Here is a 26,394-nt window from a genome sequence, read left to right as displayed (position 1 = left end):
AGCTGCTGTTCTCCATTCTGTAAAAGGAGGTGGAGAAAAGTCTTGATCAGAGGAGAAACTGCAAGGCTCAGGGCTCCGAGAGGGCATCTCTCAGGAACAACAATGCTCTCAGGGTGAGGGGTGAGGTCAGGAAAGAAAAATGTTTCTCTGGGTGGAGTCTAGAATAGTAGTAGATCCCAAAACGGCCCCAGGGCTTTGTAACACTTGCCCTACCCCTGTTTCCAGCCCAGCTCTCCAAGAGGAAGGTCAGGTGTTGGCCGAGAGATGCAGCCTCTCGGGTGACTCTCCAGGGCTTCCCTCCTGAACGCGGGTGCCCAGAGCTTGCATGAGAGTTCCGCTGACTGGGGTCTGTAGCTCCTCCCCTGCAGTCAGGCTTTTGCTTTTCCTTTCGTTTCGTTTTGACCCCAAATTGGAATGAGTTTCTTTGATTGGCTGAGAAAAAGATCTACTTCATTCCCAAACCTTGCATCCTTAGGGCTTGTGTCCTGAAATTGACGTATGACATAGTGGTTTCTCTTTGTGCTTTGAGTTGATGCGCTCTGTGCCTGGTGCTTTTACCTTCTCTTTGTTCGCGGGCGGTGCAGTGCCATGTGCTGAAATCCATGCCTAAAATCTGTCTGCCTTGGTTTGTGTAGAAATCCCCCAAGTTGGAAGAGGAGGAGGAGGAGGAGACGGAAAAGCAGCCAGACCCACTTCATCAGATCATTCTCCATTTCAGCCGCAATGCTCTCACGGAGAGGAGGTCAGCCCCCCAGGGCACCCTGCTCATCCCAGGCACAGGCGCGGCTGTGTCCACCCCAGACGGCCCTCCAGCAGGTGGCTGTGTGCGCAGAGGGGATGCCAGATTTGAGCAGCCCTTCTGGCCTGCCCTGTTGCTGGCCATCAAGGAACCTCTAGAGGAACTAGATAAGCCACGACCCTTCCATCATAACGCCTGACACTGAGTCTGAAGATTAAGCAGCCTGAAACTGTCATTTTGTCCCTGAATTCCTGAATGCTGACTCAGATTTTCAGAGTGGTTTCTAGGAATCTGGGTGGGGGAGGGGGTTTCTCATTCATTCGCTAGTACATTTAACTTGAGATTTATACAGCAGTTAGTCTTTTCTGCTGAGTCCAAAGGTAGCCTGGTAAATATTTCCTCCATTCTTTCCAGCAAACTGGAAAATGACCCTTTGTACACGTCCTACTCCAGCATGATGGCCAAGGTACGCCTGGATTTTCTGCCCGTTGTCTCAGTCTTTCCGCTTCCCCTGGACCTCTTCAGGCACACAGAAACTGTCGCATTGAGTGGGAGGCCTGGGACTGGGTCGTGACGTGGGCTCCAGGCGTTGTACAGTTCATGATGGGAAGGGGCATTTTGGGATTCACATCCTGGGTTTGTCTCATCATGGCCAAGCCCCTGGTTCCTGTTGACAAAGCACCAGCTCCCTGTACTCCTGTCTCTCTATTTACACCAGAACTTGACTCAGTAGAAGAGTTCTGTGTGGTTAAACCAGATAGGTCCCCATGGCCTGTGTGACCTCAGTGTTCCCCTTTCTCATTTCTGAACCCCTTGGTAACTGCAAAAGTGGCATTTAGAGTCGAATGTTGCCCTGCAGTGGTCAGAATGTTCCTGGTTTTACAGAGTGCTGAGGTCCTGGGGTGCCCATGAATCACATCCCCTCCCCTGGCCTCACGTAGTCGAACCGAGTCTCATTTACTAGGCTCCCCTTTCATTTGGTTGTCTGTCTTCTCTCCCTGCTCCATGGAATTTAGAGTTGTCAGAGTGGGGAGGACGAAGAAGAGGAGGAAGACAAGGAAAAAACATTTGAAGTAAGTTTTCACTGAGATGGGAGTCAGATGCGATAGTACTTTACACCAGTCAGAAGGGCCATCATTAAAAAGCCTATAAGTAATACATGCTGGCGAGGGTGTGGAGAAAAGGAACCCTCCTACACTGCTGGTGGGAATGCAAATTGGTGCAGCCACTGTGGAGGACAGTATAGAACACCCGAAACTAACATTGTAAATCAACTACACTTCAATAAAAAATTTTTTAAAAATTGACGTCAACAGGCGGGCCTTCAGGGGTGGGTGCTGACAGTTCAGCTACCCCGTGTGTCTGGTGGCAAATGCACAAGTCAGCCTGGGCAGGCACACCCATTAGTGTGGTCCTTGTCCAGCTCTCGGCCGAGCGAAAGGTAGCAGGCAGCCAGCCAGTCAGCCGGCGGCCACGCAGCTTTGTTCTCCCTGGAGACCTCCTACATCTTTCGAACAGGGGCCACAGAAGGGCAAATTCAAATGTTTCAAAGGGAAAATTCAAAGCAGTGGAGACACTGGATGGCTTTTGCACTGTTATTCTGTAAATGTATTTAATAACAATCACGATTTTGTGGCAGTGCCGGTCCCTGCATCTCTCAAGATAATACTATATTCGTTTACTCATGCTGTTTTATAGACGAAGTATCCAACAGTAGAAGTACATGAATGTAATTACAGTTCTGGGAAGCCTTGACATTCTAGTATCTCCTATCTTGTGGAGTCTCAGTTATGTGTGGTCTGAGCATTCCGGTTAAGTAGGGGGTTCCTACACTCAGGCAGATAGACCCCCTGCTGACCCCTCAGCGGGTTTTCCTGTATGACTGAACATTGAAAACAAACACATTTTAATCTGGGGTCACTTCCTGTAATTATAGCATCACAAGAGAATGGACCATGTTACCTGTCAGTACAAAAAGTAGAAAATTTAGCATCAAAATGTGAGTGAATTATGGGTAGACAGTTTTGGAAAGCCGGGCGGCATCTAAAAATAGACGAGAGGTCGGCTTTGTTGGAAATCTTGCGTGTTGCCTTCTGAGGCAAGTAGAGATGATCTCTCAACTCACTTGATCAGGATGAATCCCCTGAGGGTGAACAAATCTTTTACCCTCCCTTTTTTTTTTTTTTTTTTTTTTTTATTCCAGGAGAAAGAAATGGAAAAGCAGAAAACCCTCTATCAGCAGGCTCGGCTGCACGAGCGTGGAGCCGCAGAGATGGTCCTTCAGATGATCAGCGCCAGCAAAGGTGATTCCCGGGATGCCTGCACGGGCCCCCTGCAGCTCCCACGGAGATGTCACACTGTGACGTGAAGCCATTATTTATACGGATAAAGCCCAGTCGGCGTGATTGACCCTCTGTTTCCTTGGTGATTCAGTTGACTCTTCACCACGGCAGGTGAGATGAGCCCCATGGTGGTTGAGACGCTGAAGCTGGGGATCGCCATCCTGAATGGGGGCAACGCCAGCGTGCAGCAGGTAATGGGGACTCCCCGGACAGGGTGCGGACCTCCCGCACTGTTCCACTTGACAGCTGTCACACTACCGGGAAGAGATACTGACTTGCTGCCGAGGTGTCCGCCCAGAATCACCTTGACTGGCGTTTGTCCTTAGTGGCCAGTCGTATCTGAGTAGCTGGGAACAGGGAGGGTTTACTGAGGGTTCAAAAAGAAAGGCATTTCCTTCTTTTCATCATTAGCTGATGTCTTTTCTATAGAAATATGCTCTAGAGGAAGTTTTCTAAGCCTTAAGTTTTTATTTCTACTTACTAGCTGTCTTACTGTGAGCAAGGAGCCTGATCAGTTGAGTTGAGGTTCATAACCAACCCCACACACCTGTTGTGTTCATTCATATATTTATTCATTTATTTAACAGCTGTTTAGTGATTGCTGACTATGCAGTAGGGCCAAGCTCTGTTCTAGGGGTGAGGGTGTAGCAGGGAATAATGCAACTAAAAACCCCTGCATTAAATGAGACAACACCCAGAGACATACAGTGGAGTGCCTGGCACCTGGAATGCATTCAGCAATCAGATTTGGAACTGGCTACAGAAGACAGAAATGAACTGTCTCCTGAGAACTCCAGGCTCTGGCTAAAAATGAAAGCATCTGTGTGCACAGGAAAATGAAATTTCAGAGACTCTTGGCTTTCTCGAGGGTTATATCCCAGAGCCTCTGAGAATCCCCACAGTCAGAACTACCATTATTGCATGTAATTTTTCCCAGCCTTTAATCTATCCCAAACAAATTTCTCATTAAGAGCTACCATTTTCAAAGATACACACTTTCTGTTCTCTTCCATCACCAACCCATCAGTTGACTTTCTTACGGAGCCTTTACAAAAAAAAACTTTTTTTTTATTATGTCAGACGAAATTCCTGGCTTCCCAGTAACGAAGAACAGAGGAAGCTAAGTCTCACTGTGAAAGAGATACTGAGCTCTCAGCTAGGCTCATTTACTAGCTAAGCTACTTGCTCCGGTGCATTAAACACCTTGCATGAGCTGTTCAGATTACACCTCAGCAACTGTAGACATGACTGGGTCACAGTCCCAGCACCTGTTCCTAAAAAGAAGAGACTTCAGACTGCAAATCTGTGAATGTCAAAGATCTACTATACTTTCAATACCAGTGGCCCTTCATAAAATAGATCATCTGCCCTAAGAGATTCTGGTGCCATAAGTAGAGGTGGGGCTGAGCACGTGGAAGACTTAGTCCACAGGTGGAGAGTCGTGATGCTTACCCAGGGTTACAGACCACCGCCCTGGGTCTGACTTGGTGTGCGTGCCTGGCTGGGACCTGCCATCTGTCCGTCACAGTCAGTACTCGTGCCATAGTTTTCATTGTTTTTCCTTTTTAAATGTGTCTCCCTTGCAGAAAATGCTAGATTACCTAAAGGAGAAGAAGGATGCTGGGTTCTTTCAAAGCCTTTCTGGTCTTATGCAGTCTTGCAGGTAAATACAGGGAAACCACCCATTGCATTTTTTCTTTTAACCTCTTTACTATTCAGGGGTAGGGGGATGGGGTGGGGATGGCCACAAAATAAACTAGCTTATCTTGGAATTACTGAGAAAGGAGTACCTACTTTGGAAAGCTAAGAGGATGGAGCACTGTTCCTCCAGCCTTCGACATTACCTTCGAATAGCATTCAGAGTAGAAAATGTAATCTACACACACATCCCTACGCCTGTTTGTTGCTTTAATTGCCCTTACCTCCTTTTTTGTTATCCTGTTTTCTTTGGAGCTGAGTGTTTTTCTTAAACATATACACTCAAAAAAGTCAAGCCAGAAAATAATGGAAAAAAGGAGGAAGCCCTAAGGAAAACTCAAGGCTGTGTGCTCACTAGACCCACTAGGCACTTTGTTAATCACTATCCTTAACAATTCGTTGAGCCTGAATAGGTATTTAGTGGGTACATATTTTGACACATCCTTTTTGACAAAGGTACATCCTGACATGGGAACATTTTGACATTGTCTGAAAAACAAAGCATTAAACTTTCCACGTACATTACCCGGTGGTGTAAGCCTCCCCTCGCGGCTGAGCCCCTGACACGTGAACAATAGGTAACCAGAAGTCATGAGGTTACCATACTTGCTTATTTCAGAAACAAGCCACCCATCTTTCTAAGAAAAGTGTCAGCTTATTCTCCAAGATTCACATGTATTTTGAATAGTCTGCAGCTCATTCTGAAAGCAGTCAAAGCTATAATTATCTAGCTCATTTGCCTCCAATTAATAATTCTTAAAATTGGAACACTGGTCCATTTGAAAACATGGAGGATGGACGTTCCTTTTTGGTGGACTTCGTAATATTGCAAGCCATATTTAATCGGGTAAATATTGTACCCTGGGGTCGCAGGGAGCTTATTTGAGCTGAAATGCAGTCCCTCTTTCTCAGCTCCATTTTTTCCCCCACCGACAACCGATTCGTTTTATTACCTCTCTCAAGAAAAGACAATGTAACGTTGCCAGAACCGACTCACTGAGGATCAAATTGTACACGTTGACTCAAAGATGGCAGAAATTAAAGCAGTTCCAGGTTGCTCATGCAATTCTCAGTTAAGCTCGTGAGAGTTCTCTTGGTAGTCTGTAGTCCTTAATATCGCTAAACTCATTTATAATGATGGCTTAGAGGGGCAGGTGACATACCTGTAGAGGCCAACTGAGTTCTAACAGGAATTTTAAGATATTTGAGTGGCTTTTTGTTAATTATAAAAATAATATGTATTTGTAAGATAATGAAGCATTAAGGAAATTAAACCATTTGAAATGGGTGTTTCGGGGTGGGGTAAGGGCCAGAAATGTCTGCCGTACAGATTGTCTCCTGAATCAGAAGTGATGCTTCAAAGCAGCTGTGTCCAAATGTCCTGTTTCCATATTCTTTGACAGCAAAACCAAAATCAAAGGAGAGTTTTGTGTTACTGAGCAGACCCTTTTTACAGAATCTGGGAAAACCCAATAATAAGAATAGGCAATAGGAATTTTTACTTTCTCTTTAAGATTTATCTAAATTGCAGAACATATGTGACTCCCTAAAGAGGGAGAGGGGGTGCTGGATTTTTCCCTGGAGTCTTTCCAATCCAACAGCCACTTCCTTTGCCTGATGGTGAAGGGAAGAGGAGGTTTTGCAGAATCTTACTGGACTCAGCCATACGCTTCCCTAAGATCTATATTCTTGTGAGATTCTGTGTTCTTATGTTCTTATGTTCATATTGGGGAAGGAGTAAGACTCTATTAGAGAAATGCAGTGAGCCCCAGTTGGAGATTTATCATTATTAGCCTCATGATTGATTTGTAGTTGTACTAGGGGTTCCTGGCTAAGTAGGATCTGGTGGTGGATGTGACTGGGAAGATTGAGGAAGGTGAGGACAAATATGAAAGCCAGCTTGTCACAGGTTCAGGAACATTTAGGGATACCATTGCCCCTTGAAAGCTTAATCTTGGCTACTGTTAGCTCCTGAATGGTGCAATAAAAGGGTGTGGCCCTTCAAAATCTGATCGTTTGCAACTCTGTCCATTAGTCTTCATCCTAAGCACTCAAAGCCACAATTCCTTGTGATTCTCAGAGAAAGTAGGTAAACATGGGAGATGAACATTAATTAGCCAGTGGAGTTTAAAGTGAACTTGCCCTTGAGAAATCTTAGAAATAGATGATTCCTTCTTTATTTGGAAAGCCTTTCTAAATCTTCCTCCAGGAGGAAGGACTCAAACTGGACCAACAGTGACAGTCGCCATAAATGTTTCTGACCCCTGTCCTTGCGTGTGGCGAGGACTGTGAGCTCGAGGCATCCTTGGACAACACTGCTTGTCACAAACCCGGGGACTCATAGGCTCTCAGCCACGCTATAATGCGTTAGTGCATTTATGATAATACAAGGGCAGGACATTCTTAGTTGATGGGTATATTGACATTTAGAAATCCGTTTTCCCAGTGTGCGTAGCCCTGAACCTTGTTTTCTTTCATCTGTTACAAGTGTCCTCGATTTGAATGCATTTGAGAGGCAGAATAAAGCTGAAGGCCTGGGGATGGTTACTGAGGAAGGAACACGTAAGTAACTCAGGAGGGTGAAGGCTGCTCTCTTCCCGATTAAAATCCTAGTTAACTATTTCCAGGTAGAGCCCCTGCTCGCTGCTACTTAATCCACAAGGACTTGCTAAGTTTCAGCAAGATGTTTCCACCCTTAGATTTGATAGAGCGCACCCAGGTTGATGTGTTCCCAGAGCCAGCCGTAGCTAAAGACAGTCTCTCTTGATGTGTGTGGTTTTCTTACTGTGTCTTCTTCTGTTTTTCTCCGATCACCAGTCATTGTTCGTGAGCGTGGTAAGTTTGAGTTTCTGGCCTGAGTTCCTAGCCTGCGTGTGAGTCCTAAGGGATCTTATTTAATTGCCTCAGCACAGACGCATCTTAGGCTTGGTGCTTGCATGTTTGAGTTTAACTCAGTAGTTTGCTGTTTAATTAAAGAAGTGTCTTCCACCTTCCAAAGCATGGGTTATGGACTGTAAACCATTACTGCCATCAGCCTCCTCATTTTCCTTACAAATGCACCCTGGGGCCAACAACGTTAGCTTTGTGGGGCATCGCCTCAGTCTTAGTTTGACTGGGTTTATCATCATTCATCCAAAGTCTCCCTTCCACACCCTCTTGGCACAGCTCTTTGGCATTTTGTCATGTGTATTGGAAGGGGTTCTATGTTGAGAAGCCAAATGGATGCTCACCAGTATTCTGTGTTTTCAAGGTGAAAAAGTACTGCAGAATGACGAGTTTACACGCGATCTCTTTAGATTCCTGCAGCTACTTTGTGAAGGACATAACAGTGGTAAGTGGAACAGATTGATTTGTCAAGGGAAAACAGCATTCAGGTGCAAAATTATGATTCATTTCCGGTTGCCACATTGAATACAACCAGTTGCTAACTCAAGGACAGCAGTTAATGCATTCTTCAATGAGAAACCCTGTGTAAAATGACCTTTAACGTCATGGCTAATGCTATTTAGTACCACTCAGGCTAAGCTACTTCCAGCATCTTCAGTCTTTGAATCTAAACACCTACTCCTTTGGTCAAGTCCCTCAGGGTTCATTAAGTCCAGGTTCTGGTGTCAGTGGGATGGGAGGGTTCCAGGCAGAGGGAACTCTGTCCTGCAGAATCTGCCAGGACCCACACAGTGTGCCCTTGTAAGGCTTTCGGCATGGTGTGTCTCTTCTGAGCTTAGCCAAGAAGGCATGGCCTTCCCCCCCAACCTGCCCCTCGGGCATGACACGGATGGGCTCTGACCCAACCCTGGTATTCTCAGACTTCCAGAACTTCCTGCGGACGCAGATGGGCAACACCACCACCGTGAACGTCATCATCAGCACCGTGGACTACCTTCTGCGCCTGCAGGTGAGCGGGCGTTGGATGCTGGCACGCCTCACGTACACGTCCAGAAACTAAAGACAGTTACACAGAGTCAGGGACAGCCGGGGAGACAGTCCAGCCCCAGTAAGGGAAGTATTGTAATCTGTGTCCCTACACTTACGCAAAGTCACACACTTAAATGTGCCTTTGAAGACTGAAGGAGGGGGAGTGGTTAAATACCGAATCCTCTATCATGAACTGCTGATTTACTTTAGGTTTGCCAGTGTAAACTTAGCCACAGTGCTCCAGAGCTATGAAATGGAACAGATGGTCACTAGGAAAAAGAGGACAGAAGGTGCTGGGAATAAGATGAGTTTACAAGTTATGTTGAGAAGTCACATGGCTTGTTTGCAGAAAAATCCAAATAATAAGAAAATCTATGTATACAAGCATATGAAAGGATTCTCTTTTCTCTTTGCTGATTCCTCAGCCTGGTTCTGCCACTTACCCGTTCATGACCTGGAGCAATCAACTGAACCTTCCTATGTTCCAACATTCTCATCTGTAGAATGGGTAGTACTGTTTCATAGGGTGTAGTCGAGATGGAGAGGTGTGTTTTTGTAACGTGCTCAGCGCAACGCCTGGCACTTACAGGGTTGGCTGTGATGTTGCTTCTGCTGTTACGGTTATTTGGATGATAATTATTATCTTTAATGTACATTTTCATTACGAATAAATCGTCCTATAATATGGTCACCTGGTTCCAGCTGAATGCTGTCCTCTCCCCTATCTGTTGCTTCCTGAGGGGGGAAATATCTGTACTTAAAAGACGCCAGGGCTCAGATAGCTCTGTGCTGCTTCACAGAGTCACAGAGGCCACAGAGATGTAGGATTCTCCGGTCCTCTTCCCGCGCATTGGGTTTAGCTTCACTGACTGATAGGTGAGAAATACTAAACTCTACTTGTTTGTTCTTAGGAATCAATCAGTGATTTCTACTGGTATTACTCAGGGAAGGACATCATTGATGAATCCGGACAGCACAATTTTTCTAAAGCTTTGGCGGTCACCAAGCAGATTTTCAATTCGCTTACAGAATACATCCAGGTATGTACTATTGAGTGTATGCTTGAAAACACAGACGATAGTTTTAACATTCACGTAGTCCAGATTCTCTGCAGAATATCTGGCTGCACAGGTCGACCATGTATCCAGCTTGAGCACTGACAGTATTTCTTCTCTGTAAATAGGAACCAATAGTACCTACACTCTGAGAAGCTGTAGTTTACGGACCCCACTGTGACCTGTACGTCGCCCTCACACTTTATTTGCATTTATCTAGTCACATGTTGTTTTCCCACCTAGACTGAGATCTCTTTGCAGATGGAACATTTCTTGTTCGTTTTAAAATTTTCTAATCTAGTATGTGCCATGTGTCAGGGGTGTTCAGTAAGCAGGGAGAGTGGAGTGGAGGAGAATTGATGGAGAGAATGAAGGAATAAGGGGACAAGTGATGTCATCTTGAGTCTTGTGATTAAAAAGAAAAGTCATGAGATCCTACTAACTGGTCAGAAATTAACTCTGTAGAAAAGGTAACTTCAGAAGCACATAAACTAAGTGCAGTGACTGTCAGATCAACAGGTACGTTTCAGGTTGGATGTCTCCATCTTGCAGCAGTCTTTGTTCAAAGCATCTCCTGTTCATTGTGTGCAGTGGTCCAGCTGTTATGAAAAGAAGTAGAAGCAGGATGTCCTCACGCATAATTTGCTGTGAAATCAGTAGCCATTATCACGGTCCTCTGTGATGTAATGTAAGATTTTTTTAAGATCCATATGATAAGCCAACTGGCACAGTCAGATCATATTTGCTTAGTAAAATTAACACCAGTGGGGAGGGTATAGCTCAGTGGTGGAGCGTGTGTTTAGCATGCACAAGGTCCTGGGTTCAATCCCCAGTACCTCCATATAAATAAATAAATAGATAGATAGATAGATAGATAGATAGATAGATAGATAGATAGATTAATTAATTAATTAAAAATTAAAAAATAAACAACAGACTAAGACTATCAGTTTGAAAAGAAAGACTCCAAGGAAGAGGTCAATTCATGCTGTACTCAAGGATTGTAAGAACCTGGGGAGATAAACCTAGGAACGGGTGACTGATGTGAAGTTTCACACAATGTGAAATACCTCTGAAGATCGTTGACCAGATCGGACAAGCATCCGATTTGCTCTCTGCAGAATCCATCCTAATCTCCAGAATTTTCCATGGAGAATTTAACCCAAAAGTAATAGAAAAGCTTGTTTTGGGTAAATGTGAATTTCTTTCAACAATCAGTTTTGTTTCAAAAAAGAATCTAGAGGCTTCTAGGGATCAGACACCACAGGTCCATGAACAGTGATTTTTTTAAAGAGGCTCATGTGATGTAGGGATGGAGGCACTGTTTCTCCTGCTCACCTCTTCCCTGGAAATTGTGTCAAGCATTTTCTAGAACTTTAGATAGTGTCAGTGTTCCTTTTGGAAACTTTATTGAAGCATGGTTTGCAGATTGATTAAAGGGTAGAAAAATATAGAAAAAATGATAAGGAAGAGTTAAGGATAAGAAATGTAGGCAGAATGTGACAGAAGCCTCAAATGTAAAAACATATAAAAAAAATATTTGAAACAATTTCACTGAAGGGGTGGGGAACAAGGTGCTGACCTAAGAAACTTTGGAAATGAGTAGAGTCTGTAAGACCAAAGGCAAAAGGAACTAGACATAAGCACTTTGGTTGCTGACGCTTTTCCCTTGGGGATTTGTGTGAAAAATTCTGAAACCATCATATGCGTATAGTAAAAGTGAGCCAGGGTTCTCGCTGTTGGAGCGGGAGGTTACAGATGAGCAAGGAGAGGAGACTCGACGACCCCTGTGGGACAGCGTTGGAGACATCCGTGTGCTAAACTCGTGTTCAGCTTAACATAGACACAGATGGTTACCTATGGAAATATGTATAGATATGCGTATACACGTGGGTTAGTATAACACATGTACATCTGCTGCTCTGTCAGCCACGAGGGCTTAAAAAAATGACACCCCAGTAGCAACAAGTGCATGTATTGCCCAGATCTTGGTTTCTCATACCATTCTCCATTGAAAGAAGCAGAGCTCCTTAGAGAAATGGCTGATCCTAGAACTGGGACAGGAGACAAACATGACAAGCCTGGAGAACCCTACAGTGCAAGGAAGTGATGGGGGTCTGTCAGAGAGATACAGGAGCCAACTGAAAGGTGGCCAAAACTGGAAAAAGTAGAGCTACAAAATAAAGTAGTATTGGACTATAACTCAAAGCATAAAATGAATATGTGGAGTCCCTATGGATGCAAATAAATGAAGCATAGACAAGTCTCCATGCAGAAGAGTTCCAAATAATTTGTTTTTAAAAAGAAAAGAAACGTTGGTTCAATAATGATCTTCAAAAATAGGAAAGATTATTGACATGGGGAACCCAAACTGGTCATCGAGTCATCCCTCTCTGTTTGGCTTTCAGAAAAGGTAGAGATGGTGTACCTGATGTTGGGGTGATAAGAAGATCCTGAAAGTAGTTGAACATTAGGAATATAATTCAGGTTTTGTTTTTTTTTTTCACTTGAGTAGATAGCCTTGTGGTCATCACATTTAAGGTGTAGGTTTGTCTGAAAACAATGGGTGCACGAGGGCCCGGTTTTATAAGTGTGCTCTGTGGAACCCTGGAGGTCCTCAGAACCCCTCTTAGGCCACGGTGCGGGTTAGAGTTAGCAGGAGTACCGTCCAGTCCTGTTTCAACCAGAGCGTTTCACTCTTCAGTACTGTTCTTGAGTGTAAGATTTTATTTGAAGGATTCATTCTGAAGCTAAAAGAAAATTTCTGAAAATTACTGCACTGTGAAATTCTTAGTGGTTCTTCCTAGACATAGAAGGTGGGGGTCAGGGTGCAGGGTGGGAGGGAATAGCTCAGTGGTAGAGCGCATGCTTAGCATTCACGAGGTCCTGGGTTCAATCCCCAGTACCTCCGTTTAAAAATAATAAAATAAATAAATAAATAAATAAATAAATAAATAAATAAATAAATAAATAAATAAATAGTGCGGTTCCATTTAGGAAGAAACAGAAGAATCTTATGAAGAGGGGTGGGAGGGGAAGATATTTAGCTACAAAACATGTAACTTTTGGAAACAGCTCTCTTCACGTATAAGCAGATGTCAGATGATGCTTAAGTGAAATAAGAATGTCCCCCTGTCCACAGGGCCCCTGCATTGGGAACCAGCAGAGCCTGGCCCACAGCAGGCTGTGGGACGCGGTGGTCGGCTTCCTCCACGTGTTTGCTAACATGCAGATGAAACTCTCTCAGGTACTGTGGCCTGTTCCCCGCTCCCCGATGTGTCACTGGTGTAAAATGCTAAGTTAAATCCCCGCCCCTTGGTGTCCCCATTGTGGATGTGACTGCTTGACCAAGTGCCTGGAAAGGCCATGCACAATAGGTCTCATTTTTAAATGGATTTTTAAACTTAAACTCATTTTTAAACCTGTCTCAATGGGAGACAGGAATGAACGCCTCTGGGGGGGTCCCAGACAGGCTTTTGCATGGATGCAGCTTCCTCCCTCGTGTCCCACCAACCTACCCTTTTCATAATTGCCTCAACACTTGCTTTTTATGGTGCTAGTCCCTTCATTTGCTTCCTTGTCACCGTTTTGCAGTTTACGGACATGACCTACCTCCCTGTGTGATCTGTCAGATACCTGCACGTCTCTGTAACTCACACGTCCCTTCCCTCGCACCCTGGCTTCCCCTCCTCCCCATCTCTGCCTTTCCTTCTCACTCCCCATCTCTCTGGCAAGATGAATGAGAATCGCTCAGAGCATATGTTTTGAATAAATCCATGCAGCGTATGTAGTAGTCGATCGCCTCTCTCCATGGCAACACACGAGGGAGAACTTCAGGATGTGTTTCAGGCTGATTAGAGTAACATTTGCAGCATTCATTTAAATGATGTGTATCTAAAATTTTCAAGGCTGTCACATCTGCCTCTCTCTTCTGGAATGTGCTGTTTAACCCTTTCATTTTTCCCCTTTTGACTCTGGCCTTATGGGAGGAGAGCGTTCTCGGGGGTGCTGCTCATTTGGCAGCAATCTGTCCGCTGCGACGTCAGCCCCGTGGGGCAGTGCAGTGTTGAGTCTCCGGAGACAGGATTCTGACCCTGCCACCTCCTCACTGGTGTCTTCCAGGAAGTCACCTCCCCTTTCTGGTTTTTGCTTTCATTGTCTATGAAACATTGGGAGTTAGAATAGATGACCCCTGGGGTCTCTTCTAACTCTGACATTCTGCACTTCTGTGATATTTTGTGGGTAGCTATGACAGACTCTAAAGAGGGGAGAAAAGTCCCTCTGAAATTTGAAGGGCTGGCCAAACAAACCATGTCTTTGTGAGAGACCGTCTGTGAAAGAGAGGGTTTTTTAAATCTCACCCAGGATGCGTTCTTTTTTCAGTCTCAACCCTCAGATTCCCCACCTCCAGTCTTCCAAGGATCGTTTCCCTTCTGTGACGTAGCTATAAAGCGCAGAGCTAACTCGGCAATGCCCTGTCTGCAGCGCCGAAATTAAAACCAAACAGACTAGTATCAAAACCATCCAGAGGAATAGCCTTGATTATATAACATTCTAAGGGACCAGTGGCACCAAGATCACCACCAACTAGAATCAGGAGAACTGAAATTAATCCAGAAAGAAAGGAGAACCCACTTGGTGATTATAACCTTGATAATTTAAGCTCACTGGTAATTCTTCAGCATGAAAAATGGCCACATAAGCTAGTAGAGATACCTAACTGCTCTTCGGTGGATTGGGTTGTTCAGTAGTTTTGGACAACTGGTCTATCTGCCACATTGTACTGATAAAAGGAAAACTGAGAAGGAGCTCTGCTGGATGAGCCCTGCTTACAGTGAGCCACCCGCTGCTACAGAGCATCGGATGATAAGACGTCTGCATTCACATGAGAAGGGAGCTCATTCTGGAGTTGGATGCAGCCTTCACCTCGCCTTCCCAGAGCAGGCTCTCCTTGCTCACTGCCCTGCCCTTTGCCGAGGGATCAGATAGCTCAGGGGTATCTCCTGTTTCTGTTCTAGGATTCCAGTCAGATCGAGCTGCTGAAGGAACTCTTGGATCTCCTTCAGGACATGGTGGTGATGCTTCTGTCCCTCCTGGAAGGTTGGGCTGTTTGGTATAACTAGGCATTCACACAACCGTAATTAGTCCCAGCACTAACCGTACTAATCACGCAGATTATCCTCCTGGCAGGTCACTGATGCCATATGACGTTGGTTAGAAAGCCAAATTTGCAGAAACAAAACAAAATGAGTGAGGGGCACGTGGTCTGATGGACAAAGCCTGAAACAGACTCATTTTATATCAATAGGAAAGCCAGAATGAACTGGGGAAAACCTCCAAGCTTTGCTCTTCCCTATCCTCTCCCTCTCCCCATTGCTTTTCAGGACATCTGGCTGCTGCCAGTGTGTATGCCAGCCATCTAGTTGGGCACCCTCCTAGGTCTAAGGGGATGAGAGGGACACCACTTACCCCTATGTGTCCCAGATAATCTGATGAGGAAAGCACTTCCCAGGCCCCAGGCCGGATAAAAGGCTCTGATACGGCCACCTCCTCCTTCCCTATGTTTCCTTCCCCCTTGGCTCCTAGTGGTGTAGTCTTTATGGCTTGCTGCTCCCTCCTACCCATTTCCAAATCATCTCGGTCAGAAACGAGCTGACCAATTTGGCCTGTAAGTCTTCGAAAAATATCTGCCTGACCAGTTACGAGATGACTTGGGTTTATTTATGTATCTGTATGTCTTTTTGAACCTGCCTCACAGGGAATGTGGTAAATGGAACTATTGGCAAGCAGATGGTTGACACCCTGGTAGAGTCCTCTACCAATGTAGAAATGATCTTGAAATTCTTTGACATGTTCTTGAAACTTAAAGACTTAACCAGCTCAGACACTTTCAAAGAATATGACCCTGATGGTAAAGGGATCATCTCTAAAAAGGAATTCCAGAAGGCCATGGAAGGGCAAAAACAGTACACGCAGTCGGAGATTGACTTTCTCCTCTCGTGCGCAGAAGCTGATGAGAATGACATGTTTAATTACATTGATTTTGTGGACCGGTTCCATGAGCCAGCCAAGGACATAGGGTTTAACGTGGCAGTGTTGTTGACAAACCTCTCAGAGCATATGCCGAATGATTCTCGCCTTAAGTGTCTATTGGAACCAGCAGAAAGTGTACTAAACTACTTCGAACCATACCTCGGACGCATTGAGATCATGGGTGGGGCCAAGAAAATTGAACGTGTTTACTTTGAGATCAGCGAGTCCAGTCGAACTCAGTGGGAGAAGCCCCAGGTGAAGGAGTCGAAGCGACAGTTCATCTTTGACGTCGTCAATGAAGGCGGAGAGCAGGAGAAGATGGAACTGTTCGTGAACTTCTGTGAGGATACCATCTTTGAGATGCAGTTAGCATCTCAGATCTCTGAGTCGGACTCAGCTGACCGGCCGGAAGAGGAGGAGGAGGACGAGGAAGACGCTCCTTATACGTTGGAGATGGAGGGTGAAGAGGAGGACGACAAGTCTTTCGAGTGCGCCTCTGCATTTGCCGTGGCCTGTGCCTCGGTGAGGAGGAACGTGGCCAACTTTCTGAGGAGGGCCACCCTGAAGAACCTCAGGAAGCAGTACAGGAAGGTGAAGAAGATGAGCCTCAAGGAGCTGGTGAAGGTGTTCTTCTCTTTCTTCTGGATGTTGATCATGGGGTTCTTCCAGTTGGTCTTCGCCATCTTGGGAGGAATCTTTCAGATCCTCTGGAGCACAGTGTTTGGAGGGGGCCTCGTGGAAGGGGCCAAGAACATCCGAGTCACCAAGATCCTGGGTGACATGCCTGACCCGACCCAGTTTGGTATCCACGATGATGCTCTGGAGGCTGAGCGGGCAGAGGGGCCTGAGCTGGGCATCACCACGGAACTCATACACTTCGTCAAGGGGGAGAAGGGCAATGCGGATGTTATGTCGGATCTCTTTGGATTCCACCCTAAGAAAGAAGGTGGCGTAAAGCATGGGCCCGAAGTGGGTTTGGGTGACCTCTCTGAGATTATTGGCAAGGATGAGCCCCCTACGTTAGAGAGTACTATACGGAGGAAAAGGAAAGCACAGGTAAGCATGATTTGTTTCTGTCATCTTTCTTTATCCCGAGAAAGAGGCTTGCCACTCTACTTACCACCGGTACTGACACCAGTTCCCTAGGAGCCAGCGTTGTATTAGACACCAGCTCTTCTGTGGTCACCTGGATCTGATCATTCTAGCCCTGCCATGTCTGGAGAGACGCGACCTAGATGGCTGTCTCAATCTCTAATTGCTGAGTGGTTTTCCAGTGTACACTGTAGAGTTCAAACAGGATGATCTATGACCCTCAACTTGTTTGCACACCTTTATTAGGTTGGTTTCATGGCGCACAGGTTCATTTAGTAACTGAAAGCATGTAAGATATACATAAAGGAGACCTTTCTGGTAAGAGTACTTCTACAGTGTCCTAAAAGGTCCAGATGTTATCCTATGATTTAGCGCGGTGCCCAGTGAGTTTTATCATGTGTGGGACCTCTTCATCCTCGAGATGCACCCACTATCCATTTTGGACTGCAAGTCTGTCAACTAGATTAATTGAATAGCTAGCAGTCACTCCAAGCCCCTTGGCCACGGAAAGTTCTGGGAGTTGCAGCATCCAACTCTCAGCATCATCCTAGCAGGAAAGAGAGTATGGAGAAAAGCGTGAAGAGCTCAGAGCCCAAAGACAGCCTTTATTCAGTTTTTACATTAATGTTCATTGAATAGTTAATACGCACTTGCCACTGTTTTAGACTCTGGGAATACAGTTGTGAATGAGAAATGCATTGTTCCTGCAGTTCAGTGGGAAAGATAGACATTGGACAAGTCAGTACAGGCGTGAAGAACACAGGAAGGAGGACTGTCAGGGGCTATGGAAATGTGTAGGAGAGGAGTCCCATCTGGTCTGGAGCATCGGAGAAGGAAGCATCAGAGTCATCAGCAATCTGACAACATTAATTTATTTACCCTGTCTTGCTCCCTGATGTAACCCAGGGCCTAGAACAATTTGACACATAACAGGAACTCATTCCAGGCTGTATTCCTATGACATAGAAATACATTGGTTAACAAGAGAGACATTTTTGCTTTAATGGAAATTCTAGTGGAAGAAGGCATCAGATAAATAATTACCATGTGGCACATGCAGAAATAAATCAACAAGGTTGCGTTACAGAGTGAACGTGGGCCCTACTGTAAGTAGGGTGCTCAAGTAGCATCTGAGAAGGTGACATCTGATCCTGGTCCTAAAGAATGGCAGGCACATCAGAAGCCGGGGCAGTCATAGTCCAGGCAGGCGATAGGGCTTGTGCCAACGTCCTGGTGCAGGGAAGGATTTGGAGTGTCCCAGCAAAGGCATGATGGTCTGGGTTTTTGTGTTGGAAATGAGCCAAATGATGCAAGATGAGGATGGAGAGACAGGCTGTGGTCAAATAGACCTTACAGGCCTTGGCAAGGAGTTTGAATTTTACTCTAAGTGTAATAGTCATCAGAGGGACTGGGGTGGTGGAAGAGAATTGGAGACAGGGCGGGAGTACTGTCTGTGAGAGGAGCGGGTTCTGGACTGGACCTGGGATGATTTGTGTTCCGTCTCTCCCTGACCCCATGAAGCGGTAGGACCACTGCCCCCGGGCTCTGACCATGCCGTGGCACAAGTTTTCTCTCTGGGTTGAGTAATAACAGGGCAGTTACATTTTCAAGCTTGAAGTCTTTGTCTTAGCATCTCTCCCCAGCAGCTTAATGCAGAGCAGGGCACTTCACGTTCTGTAGGCCTGAGAAAAGCAGACTCATAACAAGGGAAAGCCACTGGGACCTGTGACCAAGCAGAGGAGAATGGCCAACGATACGGCCCATCACCATGAACTCATTTAAGTGAGGAAAGCTTGACTGACTGTTCTTTTATCTAGGCAGCAGAGAGGAAAACAGCTCATGAAGCAGAAGGAAGAGTGGAGTCTGAGAAGGCAGGGTAAGTTCTCGGTAGCATGGACAACTCCTCGCTGTGGTTGGTAGTTCTCCATAGCATCTCCTGTTCTGTTGCTGCGGTAAATAGAAAGTTTGTTTTCTCTTCATGCAAGAAACAGATATTATGCAAGCCCTGGATATGTTTCTTTTTACCCCAGCTGTGCAATCTACAGATTCTTACCATCCTGTTCACTTTATAATCCAAATAGTAGATCAGCGTATCACCAACTGCCCAAGCAGATTATCAAACACTCACACTTCACAACTTCATGTAACGGTGATTGATAATGGTGGTATCTAATAATTACTGAATACCTATTACATTCCAGGCCTTTTGCTAAACTTTTTAATACAGTATCTCATTTAATTCCTACTGCAAACTTAGAAGAATAGGTACTGTTGGTAATTCCCATGAAAGCTTAGAAAATAAAGGACAAGATTTTTGAAGGGGAAAAAAGTTGGTAAGCCAAATTTCCAAAGACTACAAACTGATGTTGCCAGAGAATAGGTTCTTGCCTCATGAGGGAAAGAATTCAAGAGCAAGACACGGTACAGTAAAAGCAAGTTTATTTAGAGAGAGATACACTCCATAGACTGAGTGGGGTCTGTCACACTCAGAAGGGAGAGCGGCTTAGGAGATACACACTCCAGAGACGGCGAGGCGAGGGCCGTCTCAGAAGGCAAGGAAGGGAGAGAGCGACCATGAGGTGCTGAGTTGTTAGTTTTCACGGGCTTGGTAATTTCATATGCTAATGTCGGAGAATTATTCCAATTACCTTGGGGCAGAGATTTCTAGGAATCGAGCCCTGGCCTCTTTCTGGCTTTTAATGGTCAGCGCCAGAGCTGTCATGGCACCTGTGGGTGCACTGTGAGGCTCAGGTCTACTGGAAGTCGTGTCTGCTGCCGTCTTGGTTCTAACCAGCTTGTCCTGTCCTCAGTTGCTGTGTTACTCCTTCAGTGGTTGTGTCCTGCCCCCCTTCCCTCCTGTCGCTTACGTATAAATGATGTTTACCTGTGATCATGACTCATCAAAGTGGACACCGCTCATTAAATACAAAGTTGACATCCCGGCACTTTTAAGTGATAAAGACCTGAGGTTCCCGCCCTCAGGGAATAATGCACCTCCCACCCCTGGCAGCCCAGATTTCTTCTCAGTTTAGTCTCCCTGCCGGGGCCAGCCTTCCCTCTGCCCTCCATGCTGAATGGGTTTCTCGTTCCTGCAGCATAGAAGATGGGGAGAAAGAGGATGCAGCCAAGGAAGAAGAGCAGCCCGAGGCCCTCTGGGCGGACGTGACAAAGAGGAAGAAGCGACGGTGTGGCCAGAAAGCTGAGAAGCCCGAAGCCTTCATGGCCAATTTCTTTAAAGGGCTGGAAATCTATCAGACCAAGTTGCTGGTAAGCGCTCCAGCCCTGGCCCCACTCGGGTGCAGGCGCTGGCCCGGGCAGACCTCACAGGAGTGGCCGCTGACTTTGTTCCACCATTTGGTTAGTTGTGCTTCCTCCTCTTTCTCATTCCTCTTCCTTCCCTCTTCTTGGGTACCTGCCTGTCCCTCCTGTGTTGGAGGGAAAGGGAAAGGGGCTGATCCGGGAGAACGGAGCGAGCGCTCCCGCCCCTCTGCCCCGCAGGGGTCCTCCCTGCCCGGCGCGCTCTCCAGGAGAGCTGGACCTTTACGTATGCTCAGTGAGGACTTGGTCGATCCCAGTCCAAAAGTTTAGAAGTAGCACAGTCATTTGGAGGCAGAAAGAACATTCCTGTGTTGTTGGATTCTCACACTAGTCTGCAAAAGCTTTGTTACTCCACACACCATCTGCCCTCAGCACAGCTTGTAATAACCTTTCTCTGGCCAGTTGCCCTCAAAAGTGCAGTTGTTGATGGCCAGCTGGCCAGGACCACCCTCCCAGCACCATGGGCAGGAGCCCCTTCCACAGACAGAGTGAGAGCTTTCCCCAAGCCGCTACCATTCCAGTCCTCAAGTACTGGTTTTTCCGGAAAAGATGGCAGTGAGGATGAGAATGATCTCTGCTCCCTGCCAATAGAGGACAGAGACTTACAAAGGGACAAAGACCTTAGGTCACAGTCTGATTCCAGCCAGGGTGGGAGCTGCAGGGGTCTTTTGTGGGCCTAGATCATTCATAATTTCCAAATCAACTGCTTCCTGTGGAGTACACACACACACACACACACATGCGTGCGCGCGCGCACAGGTGCGCAAACACGCGCACGCACGCACACACGCACGCACACACCTTCACAGCGGCACTTGAGACCTGTGTTGGGGTCATGTTTAGGCGTTCGGTTCCCTGAGGTTTAAACCAGAGCAGGGCTCCATTATAAGAAATTTAAAGAAAAATCAACATTTCTTATCCCCCACAAATAAATCATAAGAAGGCCAGGATTCTCCTAGAAGAGGACTAGCCCTGTGTCCGTTCTAATGAGAAAAGACCTTGTGTGTGAGAGAGGGGCGGTCCCTCTCCCTCCCAGAGCTCTTCCACTTCTGCCTGTCCTTTTCGTTTCAGCACTACCTGGCCAGGAATTTCTACAACCTGAGGTTCCTTGCTCTGTTTGTAGCCTTCGCTATCAACTTCATCCTGCTCTTTTACAAGGTGATACTTCATTCAGGGGCTTTTTGCTAAATATATACTTTTTTTTTTAAAGTTCTGTAAGTTATGCTCTTAATGAGACACTGACTTCCAAAAAGGATGCTGTCTTTAGCAGTGGGAAGAATGGAGAGACTTCAGGGGAAGCCAGTCAGGGCACCATGTCAATAGCTTGTTCTAGTGATTACTTAATAAATTCTTCAGATGCTTGTTGGTGCAAGATCCTGTAATAGGAGCTATGAGGTATCTCCAACTGAATATTAAATACAATTTTCTCCCTGAGGAGTACAGTAACAGAGAGCCATGATCCGTAGCCCTATGTTAGAGCCATGATGAAGGAAGAATTCATAGGAGCTGGTTTCTGGAGATGGAAGAGAGGGTTCATCAAGATGATGAAGGTTTTCAACATTGCCAAGTGGGCCTTGTACACTATAGACACATAATAAATGTTAGTAGAATGAATTAATGAATGTAGGTCCTGGATTTTTTTATATCAATTAGACAATTTTTACTAAATGAGGAAACTACATTTTAAATGTGCTTTAAAACGAAATGGAATTCAAAAAAAGACATATGCCTTTGAAAGAACTTTGCACTGTGCTGAAAGTCAGATCTCTCGTAGTAACACAGTACGCCAATCCTTAAAATTTAAATTAACACAATTCTGTTTAACATTTTCAAAGATGATATTAAGGTGAAGAATTCTATGTCTGTAGTAGCACCTGTAGAAGGGCATTATAAATATGTCCATCCTTATGAAGCTTACAAATTTGACAGTGCCCACTAAAAGCTTTTAGAACCACATCCAAGTGTCACATCCAAAGAATCACATATCCGTGTCCCATGAGATCACCTTGTGAAACCTTTATGTTGACTTTTCTACTCCTGCCATTTATTAATACTAACCATTTTTTAAAGAGAGAACAGCAAAAGAAATGTTGGAATAAACCCTTGATCATGTAGAGAAATTATTGCTGCTGCAGTTCACTACAGACACGTCTCTGCAATATCACATAAAGTTTGATCATGAAAAATCAGCATACATTGTAAACTGACTATATGTCAATCAAAAATAACAATAAAAAAATCAGAATAAAAGTCTTCAGTGACATAAGCCTGACAATTGTATACAACGCTCCCATGGCAATATTCGATAGTTAAGCACCCAGTGCCCACCGTTGACAAATGCCCCACTGTAGGTCCTAGATTCTAGACATAGTCTTAACTGGCTGTTCTCTCTCATGCCTCTCTCCCTTCCTCTTTAAAACCACAAATCTAATTGTTATAAAACACGCTCTTATCCATGTCAACTTTCCACTTGATACACTAATGGCTTTCTGTTGCCCATAGTAGAAAAATGGAAGTCTGTAGAAGGGTGTGGTACAGCCAGGTTTTGAATATATGGAGGTTGAGGTGACTCAGACAGCAGCCGTGCTGGTGAGGATAGCCAGCAGGCAGTTGGACCTGCAGGATGACAGCCTCAGAGGTGCTGATTTGGGGGGTCACTGTGTAAGAATGGCAGGTGAAGCCTTGGTTGAAGAGCATCTAACAGAGAGTGGAAATGTGCGTGTGTGTGCGTGCACGCACGCACTTGTGCATGTGTGTGTCTTAGCCCCTTCCTGGGCCATAGCATGTCAGAGATTCCTTTCTGCTGTGTAGGGGCTATAAAATATGTAGTGAAACTTCCCTAACTTTAAAATTGGTAGAAACATAAAAATGTTTTCGAAAGAGTTGTCTCTGAAAAAATTTGTTTGCAATTATTGGAGATACTGGAGATTCCCAGGAATAAGTTACCTAAAACTTCATTCACTCAGCATTACTTGCTATTTGCACAGCATATGCCAGCGATGTGAAATACGTGGGGGAGCCCCGTGGCGGAGGTCTCTCTGATGTTTCTAAGAGAGTGTGTGTCTTGGGCCAGGTCACCGAGGAACCTTTAGAAGAAGAGACAGAGGACATTGCAAACCTGTGGAATTCCTTTAATGATGAGGACGAGGAAGAAGCAATGGTGTTCTTTGTCCTGCAGGAGAGCACGGGGTATATGGCGCCAGCACTGCGGGCCCTGGCCGTCATCCACACCATCATCTCTTTGGTCTGCGTGGTGGGCTACTACTGCCTGAAGGTAAGTCGCTGGTGGCTCTGAATCTAACCTGACTCCTTGGGGAAGAAGCATCGTTTCTGAACCCAGCTGGCCCTTTGTTCTCTAAGGCTTTACTAAGAGGCTAAGGTTGGTGGAGCCGTGGCATGGGCATCACCTGGAGCTGGGTTAGAACTGCAGACCCTTGCCCCCCACCCAGGCCGTTCACAATGAATCTACAATGAACATGCCCCTGGGTGGTCTGCACTCACAGTGTCCCTGCTCCAGGAGTCTCACGTGAGGCACCTCTGTTTACATCTCATAGAATCCTAATCATCGGGCTAAGTCACACATGGAGCTGGTAATCACGGCTTCTTCTGATCTTTGAACTTATGTTAAAATGTTTATAAAAATGCTTTTCACCTTTCCAAAAGCATTAGGTTTGGGGGGAGGGTAATAACTCACCGGTAGAGCACATGCTTAGCATACACGAGGCCCTGGGTTCTGTCCTCAATACCTCCATTAAAAAAATGTTTAGGTTTTAACTATTAGAGATGAGTTACTTTCTCTGTTGCCTATTGCTGCATAACAAATCACCCCAAAATTCAGTGGCTTAAAATGAGCACCGTTTTCTCCCTCTGATTCTGTGTCTGACTGGGCGTGTTTCAGCTGTTCTTCTGCTCCAGGTGGACGTGGCCACGTCAGCCACCAGCTGGGAGCTCACGTGGGCTAGACTGTCCCCTATGGCGCATGCCAGTGCCAGGCACGTTGGTGAGGAAACAGCTGGAAGGCTGGGCTCAGCTGGGGTAGTGGGGTCTCTCCCTCCGTGGAGACTCAGGGCCTCTCCCTTTCCACCTGGCGTCTCCATGTGCTCTCTCCAGCTCAGTAGCTGGACTTCTTGCAGGTGATGGCTTGGGTTTCCAAAAAGAGCACGAGAGGAAGCTGCTAGCCCTTCTTAAGGCTTAGGCTCAGAACTGGCAAGGTGCCGTTTCTACTACATTCCGTTGGTTAAAGCAGGTCATAGGGACAGCCCAGATTCATTGTTGCACAGAGGGTGAAGGGGGCCACGCCAGGGCATGAATACCAGGAGGCATGGCTCACTGGGGCCGTCTTCAGAGCCTGTGACACTTATGGCCATCTTTGGTCATTCTGTTTTACATGTTCCAAGTCCACATCTGTTTCTACTACACCACAATTTTTTTTCCCATCACATTTTTTTTTTTTTTTTTTTTTTTTTTTTACTTCTCTTAAATAGGAAGTTTCCTTGGCTCTACACCAAGCCATTTTCTCCCTGGAAGAAGTCCAGGAAATCTTCTCCTATCCTTGAGGCCCTCACTTCCCCAGCGGGCTGCAGGATCACATAGGAAGCCCAGCTGCCCCACTGGAGAGAGCGCGTGCCCTAAACCACACTGAGGGCGCCACTGTAACAATGAAAGCACAGATTCTGGAGCCAGGATCACAATTCTGCCACTTAACCTCACCATTCCTCCATTTCCTCTCTGTTCTTTTTTTAAAAAGGGTATTATAATAACACTAACTGCTAAAGTTGCTGAGAGGATTCCATGAATTAACATGTGTAAAAGTAGTCAGAACCAGAGTAGCAAACGCTGGGGGATGGGGAGGGTGTAGCTCAGTGGTAGAGCACATGCTTTGCATGCACGAGGTCCTGGGTTCAATCCCCAGTCCCTCCATTAAAAAAAAAAAAACAACAACAGAATAGTGAACACTAGAGCGTGTTAGCTACTACTCCTTAGGTCACCATCCAAGCTTAGCTTGTCGGCTGGGGTGCAGATGTATGGGTGACCTAGGGGGAGAAAGAAACGCTAGCTAGGAAATAAAAATGTGGAAGTTCTGCTTACAAGGGTACACAGACTCATAAAAGATTGAAGGGAATGCTTCAGATCCCAGCCATCAGTGCTGATCCAAAGCTGGGTATTATTACTGCTCTTCAGAGCCACCTGCACCCAGCAGACATCAGAGCGTCTTTCTCTGCTTCCCCTCCCACATCATCCCCGAACCAACAGCTGTCACTGATTCCACCCAGTGTGCAATGCCCATTGTTAGCCTTCACCACCTTTCTGTCATGATTCTTTTATGTCCTCAGTGTTGTTTAAAAAAAAAAAAAAAGGTAGGCAGTAACTCTTTACAAATCATTATCTAAATTTTGTCTTTGTGTCCTGAAAATAAAGGAGCAGTGTGGGGTGCATGGCTGTCATGAGCTTGGAGAAGGACTCACTGGAAAAAACAGCTTGGAGTCCAAGGTCTCAGGGTTGTTGCCAAGTAACCAGTAGCTTCCCAGCTGGGTGAGAAGCCCTGGCTCTGTGTGAATTAAGCTCTTCTGGCTAGTCTGCCATCTCATTGCCTGATATTCCCATAGGATCCTCTGATCTCATTTAACTCTGTCCCTTATTTGAAGTGTGTGTGTCTGGTGAGGGTTGGGGCAAGTGGATTATTTCCCCAACATCTTCTGTGTACATTCTCCTTTTGTGGTAGGTCTTTATAGCCATGCCATCATATCTAGGCTAGAATCAAAGTTACAACTTTGATTACAAATAAGAGAATGGGGAGTGATGGGAGGGAACAAGCAAGTGTGCCTGGCAGGAGCTCTTCTCAGAAGGAATCTCAGGAAGAAAATTTTCAATAGCAAAAGACTATATACAGAGCCCAGTGAATCCTCATTCTAACTATTAAACCATATTTCATTAACCAGACTTCAGAGACATGAGATGAATAAGATCCTAGCTGTTGGAGGGGGTTGGAATTTTTCATCATATTCCTGCAGCTGTCCAATCTATTCTAGACTAATTTATTGTCCTTTCTAAGTCGTGGTTTACCTCCAGCCGAGTTTTAGGAGTTCAAATTCATTTGGCCCTGCAGTTCTAAATACGGCCTTCTCACCAAGATGGAGCAAGTCGAGTTTGTATTACCGTCAGCTGTTTAAAGGATGACCCAAGTCAGATCAGCTTTGGAGAG

General features: G+C 45.7%; 1 protein-coding gene and 1 non-coding gene across 11 annotated transcripts in view; both read left to right on the top strand.

The window, feature by feature from the left end:
* The window catches only part of RYR3 (ryanodine receptor 3), a 500,053-nt gene that overhangs the window by 457,724 nt on the left and 15,935 nt on the right, over positions 1 to 26,394 (top strand). For 5 of the 10 annotated variants that reach the window (XM_074365865.1, XM_074365864.1, XM_045524183.2 and 2 more), the window contains exons 75-92: positions 636 to 742; positions 1,154 to 1,205; positions 1,756 to 1,812; positions 2,943 to 3,042; positions 3,193 to 3,272; positions 4,668 to 4,744; positions 7,268 to 7,341; positions 7,597 to 7,614; positions 8,030 to 8,110; positions 8,586 to 8,674; positions 9,606 to 9,734; positions 12,892 to 12,996; positions 14,768 to 14,849; positions 15,508 to 16,838; positions 18,692 to 18,750; positions 19,970 to 20,141; positions 21,264 to 21,350; positions 23,266 to 23,466. In XM_074365865.1, coding sequence (XP_074221966.1) covers positions 636 to 742; positions 1,154 to 1,205; positions 1,756 to 1,812; positions 2,943 to 3,042; positions 3,193 to 3,272; positions 4,668 to 4,744; positions 7,268 to 7,341; positions 7,597 to 7,614; positions 8,030 to 8,110; positions 8,586 to 8,674; positions 9,606 to 9,734; positions 12,892 to 12,996; positions 14,768 to 14,849; positions 15,508 to 16,838; positions 18,692 to 18,750; positions 19,970 to 20,141; positions 21,264 to 21,350; positions 23,266 to 23,466 — 2,901 coding nt within the window. The remainder of the gene's footprint in view (positions 1 to 635; positions 743 to 1,153; positions 1,206 to 1,755; positions 1,813 to 2,942; positions 3,043 to 3,192; positions 3,273 to 4,667; positions 4,745 to 7,267; positions 7,342 to 7,596; positions 7,615 to 8,029; positions 8,111 to 8,585; positions 8,675 to 9,605; positions 9,735 to 12,891; positions 12,997 to 14,767; positions 14,850 to 15,507; positions 16,839 to 18,691; positions 18,751 to 19,969; positions 20,142 to 21,263; positions 21,351 to 23,265; positions 23,467 to 26,394) is intronic. The other 5 variants (XM_045524185.2, XM_074365866.1, XM_074365867.1 and 2 more) reach the window with 4 other exon arrangements.
* On the top strand, positions 25,040 to 25,112 carry TRNAA-UGC (transfer RNA alanine (anticodon UGC)). Its single transcript has one exon. It is a non-coding gene; the product is annotated as a tRNA-Ala (tRNA).

This window comes from Camelus bactrianus, chromosome 6 (assembly GCF_048773025.1).
Source record: "Camelus bactrianus isolate YW-2024 breed Bactrian camel chromosome 6, ASM4877302v1, whole genome shotgun sequence".
Classification (NCBI taxonomy): Eukaryota; Metazoa; Chordata; class Mammalia; order Artiodactyla; family Camelidae; genus Camelus; species Camelus bactrianus.
Note: the sequence above shows the minus strand (reverse complement) of the source record. Positions and strands in the feature narration are given on the sequence as shown.